This window comes from Myotis lucifugus, unplaced genomic scaffold (assembly GCF_000147115.1).
Source record: "Myotis lucifugus unplaced genomic scaffold, Myoluc2.0 scaffold_9, whole genome shotgun sequence".
Taxonomy (NCBI): domain Eukaryota; kingdom Metazoa; phylum Chordata; class Mammalia; order Chiroptera; family Vespertilionidae; genus Myotis; species Myotis lucifugus.
The window spans coordinates 498,726-506,552 of record NW_005871057.1 but is presented as its reverse complement, the minus strand read 5'-3'; the positions used below and the strand labels follow the sequence as shown (position 1 = coordinate 506,552).

Genomic DNA, 7,827 nt, shown 5'->3' with positions numbered 1-7,827 from the left:
TGTGACACAACCTCCACCCCCGCTCTCCCCACCCCCAATCGTTAGCCTACAAGCCCAAGTTCCTTTTCTACAGTAAACTTGCCATTTACAGCACCCAGGCAAGTTTATCATATCATCTATCTTCCTTTGTCCTCAAGCTTTTGGAAAGAATGATCTGTACTCACTGCTTCTACTTTTCTTCCTCTAAAGCCAAGAAAAGGACCTTGCTCATTTACTGACCTTTTTTACAGATATCAATAATGATCAAATTGAATAGTCTGTTCTCAGACTGTACAATATGTTGTAATAGAAGACTGCAAAAGAAGGAGGGGTCCTTGGAATCTAGTCCCGTAAGTGGAAGACTTGCCCAAGAGGCTATCAATCCGATATTTGGTTGCAAACAACAGGAGCATTTACCTACTGGAGTAGAAGAGGACTTAGGAAAGGATATTAGGTGCTTTGGGGCTCTTAATGGAGGGCAGAGGCTTGGATGCCATTCAGCCAGTGCAATACTCAAAGTAAGCTTAAACTTAAGTTCGGTGCTTCCACGGTCAGTCATGGGATATCTGCTGCTTCTCTTGTGGCCACACCCGAAGATTCAGAAGTCAGAGTATCAATACTTTTGAGTAATAGTAGTTGTAAGACTCCATGACATTGGTTCTTCGTCTCCTTCATTGGACTACCTTCCCCCTTGCTCAAAGGTACTATCTTGTATGTGCTGAACTTAAAGCAAAAAGAAGAGAGCCAAAGCCCTGCTCCATTTTATCCACTGATTTTTTTTGTCACTTCAAAGCTAGTATTACCCTAACAAGTAATACATCACCAGACTCTTTGAACTGTTATTTGTTGACCATCTTCAATAAAATGTCGCCCTAGCTGGTTTGGTTCAGTGGATAGGGCGATGCCCTGCAGACTGAAGGGGTCCTGGGTTCGATTCCCGTCAAGGGCACATGCCAGGGTTGTGGGCTCCATCCCCAGCGTGGGGCAAGCAGGAGGCAGCTGATCAATGATTCTCATCATTGATGTTTCTATCCTCCCTCCCTCTCTGAAATCAATAAAAATATATTTTAACAATAAAATGTCTATTCAGTCTGCCTGCCCTGTTTTGAGTAACAGCAATATATTTCTAACCAGAACTAACATTTAATCTCCTTAACCTTAGTGCTGTCAATCCACAATCAGCAGTCTCCATCATGACATATGGTGCCACAAGGCACAATGATTAAAACACTTTCAAGATATTAACTAATCAGATTGGAAGTAGAAATATGACTAGGAAGGAATAAACGCAGTAAAAAAATCTAAGAGGTGGGATTTTAACTGGGCTTTGAACAAAGTGTTAAGAGGATTTGGGAAAGCAGCACAAGTAAGCTCACTTTGAGTTGACACTTTAGACTAAAGTGTAAAGGTAAGTAGGAGTTATTCTGTGTGTGTGAGGCGGGGGGAGGGTCATGCCAGGGTAAGGAATTAGAATGTTCTCAGATACAGTAGGAGGCAACAAAGTTTTCTGTCATACTTAAGGAATAGAACTGGTAGCAACACAACATATAGGATAGTGTGTAATCAGGGGTTGGGCTATTACAAGAGACTAGATGAGAGCACCAGGAACCTGAATTAGGCTATAAAAAGGACAGACAACTAGTGCTTGATCTGCTAATGGGTTGTAATGGGTTAAAACTTGAGCATTAAACTACTATTCTGACTTGCTCTAAGTTGTGTTACACAAATTGGTCACTAGGAGGCATCAGTTCATTCTAGTTAGACAAAAAGGAAGGTGTCTAAGCTAATGCACCTAAGAATTCCGGATAGTTTAGTATTCAATTGAAGAGAGTTAACATTTAACCTTTTCAGCTTGGCATTTGGAAATTATGATTGATTTCTAGTGAATGGTATGTAAAACTGAAGAAGTGAATGGCTAAGAAGTTAAATTGCAGTCAAAGTGGGCATTTATACACTGAGAGTCACTTGTTATTGTAGATTTTTTGGCTTTTTTGAAAGACACTTGAACTTTGCTGTATCTATATCTTTAAAAATCTGTCAAGTTATTGCATATTGCAAATTGGAGATTTTAATAGATTAAAGATTTTTATGACATTGCAATCAAGTTATAAGTGAAAGTAAGCAGTTCTTAGTAACTTTTCAAGTCCTCTGAAATCAGATGTTTTTAAACCAGTATTAATTAATGGATTCTTAAGCAAGTATTTGGCCATTTAACTGGTAAGCAAAACTGCTATCAAGTCAATTCCATTACTGTTTCTTATCCAATGATTACTCTTATTAGAAACCAATAGGATGATGGTTTATATAAATACCTATTAAATTGCTTGTGGCTTTGAAAAGAAAAGATTTGTAGGATTTATTTTAGATAGCATCTATAGAGTAAATAGCATTTACATTCTGAGGCCTATCATGTGTAGTAGTTACCCATTTAAAAAATTATGCCAAATATATATTGGTATGGCAAAATTTGAAAGCTTTTTTAATGAAATTTCTTACAGCTTGAAAAATTTTAAAAATAGGATGCATTATGAAAAACCCATTGGTTTTACGTCTGAGGCTTCTGATTCCATTGAAAATTTCTACATCTGAAGAGTCTTTATTGTGTACCAAGAAGTGTACTAGGTGATTGGAATGATCCTTTCCCTCTTGAAGAGTTTACATTCTAGAGCAGAAATAAGCAATAGGCATAACAACTCAGTAGTATGTTAGGGGGTAATACATGCTATGGGGGGATTAAGGGGAATTGGGTGGTTGCAATTTTTAAAGTGATTAGGGTAGGCCTTGTTGAAGGAACATTTGAGCAAGGACTTGAAGTGATTAGGATGACCCTGACTGCTGTTATAACAGTGTTAGGATCAGAGAGACAAGTTTGGAGCCCATTGCAGTAATTTAAGGGAGAGAGAATGGTGATCCCATTAACCAGGGTAATAAGAAAGAAAAAGGATGAAATGTAGATGTAGTTTAAAGACTTAACTGGTGGGATTTCCTAGCAATTTGTGGATTGGGTGTCAAGAGACATGAGTAAAAGATAACTGCAAGGCAGGCAGGCATATGCTTATAAACATTTGCATTCCTGGGACAAGAGTACAATGGAGATATACCAATGATTGAATATTTAAAGTTTGTTAAATGAAAATACCCCTATCTTGACAAATACACCTTCATAAGTACTTGGGGCCAGATTTACATTTCAGATTCTTTTTTTTTTTAATAAATGTATTTTTATTGATTTCAGAGAGGAAGGGAGAGGGAGAGAGATAGAAACATCAATGATGAGAGAATCATTGATTGGCTGCCTCCTGCTCGCCCCACACTGGGGATTGAGCCCACAACCCAGGCATGTGCCCCGACTGGGAATTGAACCATGACCTCCTGATTCATAGGTCAATGCTCAACCACTGAGCCACGCCGGCTGGGCAAATTTCAGATTCTTTTAAGTCCAGTGCCAGAACATGCGAGCAGAGCTGATCCTCATCTTCCTTCTCTTCCCATCCCTGGCTCTGAGTTCTATGGCAGCAGCCGTCCCTCCCCCCCCGCCCCCCCCCAACACACACACATTTGTGTAGACATCCTAGCCTGCATGTTCAAAATTCACCCTCCTTCCACACCAGTGCACGCACGGGTGATATGCATACTCTGGAACAGTTGAGGTCGTTTAGGCAGGGTCACTGCAATCCTGAGTACCTGGGGTACAGTCTAGAATGAGTGTGCTCCAGATAGAAATGTCCTTTTGACTCTTCTAAAGTTCAGGGCTCTGAGCAAAGGCTCTCTTTTCTTGTTTCAAGGGCAGTACTGCTCTAAGGTTTTTGGCCTGAACAACTGTACAGATGGTATTGCTATTAACGGAGAAGGGGGCTGCAGGTGGAGATCAGTGTGAGGAGATAAGCTTGGGAACACATATATCTGAGTCCTCTATTAGACATCCAAATAGTACAGTAGGGAAGGGTAAAAGGGAAATTTTCAACTTACAGTAATACTGGCCTGCAATATATCAAAACTGAAGGCTGTTTTAACTACAACTATTCTAATGAGTTAAAGCTGTTAAAAATCCATGACCTCTAAGTGACTCCAGACCCTTACTGAACGAATTCCATCCAGAAAATTTTTAACCCATCGTATATAAACCTATGAACATATTTTCTAGAGCATTGCTTATCAATTTTGTATTAGCAAACACTCTGTGAACCCTGCTTTCTTTTTAATATATATATATATTTTATTGATTTCAGGGAGGGAGGGAGAGGGAGAGAAAAACATCAATGATGAGAGAGAATCATTGACCTGCTGCCTCCTGCATGCCCCCTAATGGGGATTGAGCCTGCAACCTGGGCACATGCCCTTGACCAGAATAAAACCCAGAACCCTGCAGTCCACAGGCTGACGCTATATCCACTGAGCCAAACCAGCTAGGGTTGAAGCCTGCTTTCTATGATATAAGATCCCCTCATAGCCCTAGCCGGTTTGGCTTAGTGGATAGAGTGTCAGTCTGTGGACTGCAGGGTACAGGGTTCGATTTCCCGTTAGGACACATGCCCAGGTTAAGGCCTCGATACTCCGTAGGGGGCATGCAGGAGGCAGCCAATCAATGATTCTCTCTCATCTATGTTTCTATCTCTCTCCCTCTCACTTCCCCTCTGAAATCAACAAACTATATTAAAAAATAAATAAGTAAAATCCCCTCATACTTTTTCTTCTAGTGAACTACTCAGTGAATGTCTTCACTAGTATGTGTTCCCTTGCCTGGCATGTTAGTATTACTACTTTTTTAAAATGTTGGTAGTCTTATTCTGTGTGTGTGTTTCTTTTTTATGAGCAATTTCTTTAAGAAAATATATTGATTTCAGAGAGGAAGTGAGAGGGAGAGATAAAAAGAAACATCAATGACAAGAGAGAATCCTTGATCCACTGCCTCCTGCCTGCTCCCTACTGGGAATTGAGCTCAAAACCTGGGCATATGCCCTGACCGGGAATTGAACAGTAACCACCTGGTTCATAGGTTGACGCTCAACCACTGTGCAACACTGGCCGGGCTGGTAGTCTTTGGTTTATTCTTTGGCAACAAGTAGTTGGATATTAATTTGGGAGTCTTTGGCATATAGATATTATTGAAAATGATGAGACTCTAATATGAAAAGATTGGGACAAAGTGGATGACCCTGTAGAAGAGACTGAGACAGTGACCAGGGAGGTGTCCTTGAAGCCAAATGAAGAACTGTATCCAAAAGGTGAAAATGATAAACTGTGTCAGATGCTAATAGACAATTTGATGCAGCCAGCCGTTAATATATAATTTGAATTAGCCACTTCAGATTTGTTTACCAGAGCAATTATTTTGTTAGCTTTCTAAATTTTAGCAACTTCTAAGTGACGCTTGTAGATTTTCATTATATCTACAACTGAACTTGTGGTGTTTCTTTAGAACAGTTATTTCTTATAATTCATATTTTGTGAATTTATTTCATCACCAATATGATCATTTTTGTGAATTGGTGGTGATCAAAGCTGTCACCCATCTATAAGATTCCTATACTACTGAGATTTCCAGTAATCAATGCCCTGTGGTCAGAGAGAACACATACTTCTGAGCTGGTCACCGACACTAAGTCATGAAATATTCAACTGCAAATTCCGAGTTTTAAAGTCTCTAATTATAATAAAATAAGTGCTTTTGAAAATTGTGCTTGTTTGGACATCCTGAAGAAATGTAAATAAAATGTGTGTGTTGCATCTTGATAAACTGCAGATTGGATAACACCAAATATATTGAGTTTCTCCTAAGAAAATGGTTTGGGCTTCCAGATTACATCTTATTTTTCACCCAATCAAGTTTGTATTGTACCACTTTTTTTTTTCCATATAAAATGTCTTTCCCAAATTCACCTGCCTTCGGGGACTCTGAATTACACACTTAAAGGAGGTATTCTTTCCAAATGAGCTGAAGAATGGCATTCTGTTAAAAGATGAACAGCTGGTCATGCAGAAATTCTCTGGAATGCTCACTTGTCCTACAAAGACAAGGAAAGAACTGAGATGTGCAGTGTAGTGTTTGTTATTGTTATACAGAATTGCTTATCTTTTTTTATTTTTACATCATCTTACCAAAAATCTATAATTTAAAAAATTGCCCTTTTCTTTAAAAGACTGCTAGTCCATTAAATAATGTGAAGATCCTGAGAACCTGCCAACTGCACATTCAGTGGGACTCAGGATTGTGCTAGAATTGTCTCATTTGCCAAGACACAGTTTCTTAGATTAAGATTCAGGATCCTCCTGTTCAAAAATTACCCTTTGTTCTTGATTACCTTGGGGTTAAGTTCGAATTTCTTATCATAGCACAAAGGATTTGACTCTTGCTCATCTCCAAGTTCATCTCTCACTTCTTCCCCTATTGAGTTCTTTGTTCCAGCCATAAGAAACTAGCAGATGAGCTAAGCTCTCCCTTCTTCCTGGCACAAGCAGCAGCCCTTCCTTTTACCGTGGCCAATTCTGATTTGTCCACTCCTGGTTTATTTCTTCTTCAAGTGATTCTTCTTCATATCCTCAAGGTCAGTACATAGGGGTTCTCTGTTTATTTGTGGATGAATCTCCCCACCAAGAGGTTTGGTTTCAGTTTGTGCTCTTTATTCTGGTTTGTTTCTCAGAATTTCTGTAGAAATTGTTTGAAGGTGGAAGGAAGTAGGAGAGAGCTAGGGGCAAGGACAGCATTAACTTCCCCAGGTCACATATAAATGAGATTACAAAACAGAGATCTGGCCCCGTAGGCATTTGTAGAGAGAGGGGCCCACGGAGACCAATCTGCCCTTGGAAGCGCTCAGCTGTGCCTTGTAGTGTGGAGTCTCAGCACGGGACAGTCCCGGGATTTTAGTTAGAGTTGAGTTACTGTTGTGCGATGTTGCAGACTGTCCAGGTGGGTCCAGAAGCGAGCTGGAGAATTCGTGTCCAGGGTGGAGATAGGCTAGAGCCTGCGCTCCCGGACAGAAGGGAGGCGAGATGCCATCTGAGGCCGCCTTCCTCCACCCCTTCCAAATGGGACGGACGGGAGCGCTGTTGCTTCAACAATTGCCCTCTCTGTCCCAAGAAGACACAGTTAATGACCGCGAGCAAACGAGGGCAAAGACACCGTGTCCTCTGGGCCTTGTGCACTGAGATGTTTACGTAGGGTCGGGGAGGGCACACCTCCGCGGATCCCACGGCTCGCGGGCCTCCTGCTCAGCCCCCTCGCCCGCCCCGGCCAGCACTTTGGCTCTGCGGGACTGCGGGGCCCGGCGCGGTCGCCGGGCTGGGTGCCCAGGGCGGAGGGAGAGGCTGGGGCCCCGGGCGCTGTCTGGTCGCTGTGCCCACCTCGCAGCCCCATCTCCATTTTCGGAGGCTCTTAGCAGACGGCCCCGCCGGCCGGGGAGAGGCGGGCCGGTGGGGAGGGCCTCTCAGCGCCCGCTGGGAGTTGGCATTTGCCGCCCCTGAAGGAGAAGGGGAGTTTCCGGGGCTCGGGTCGCCGCCGTCGCCCTCTGGAAGGAGCGCGGAAGCGAGGGGGCGGTGAGAGGCGGGGCGAGGGAGCGGGGGGCGTGGGCGCGGCCGGCGTTGGACCGGCCCCAAGTGAATGAGGCGTGCGCCCGCGGCAGAGCGCTCTCGGAGCTGGGCTTTCCCCGCGGGGCGGGCGCCAAGAGCCGCCTTTTCCGCTGGGTGTCACTCGGGGGTGGGGAAGATGGCCCATTCAAAAGCGCCGCGAGGGGGCCCGGCCAGTGCCCTTCAGTGAGCGCTCGCAAGAGGACGGCCGAGGCCCGGCGGCTCGCAGCTCCGGGACCTGGTGGAGCATCAGGACGCGGCTGCCCCTCTGCCCGAACCCCGAGC

At 43.4% G+C, this 7,827-nt stretch overlaps 1 protein-coding gene across 1 annotated transcript in view; it reads left to right on the top strand.

The window, feature by feature from the left end:
• The first annotated feature begins 7,576 nt into the window (after positions 1 to 7,576).
• PHLDA1 (pleckstrin homology like domain family A member 1) overlaps positions 7,577 to 7,827 on the top strand; it is a 2,341-nt gene continuing 2,090 nt past the window's right edge. Inside the window, 2 exon segments of the mRNA XM_023749729.1 lie at positions 7,577 to 7,602; positions 7,604 to 7,825. Of these exon segments, the coding sequence (XP_023605497.1) occupies positions 7,577 to 7,602; positions 7,604 to 7,825 (248 nt within the window).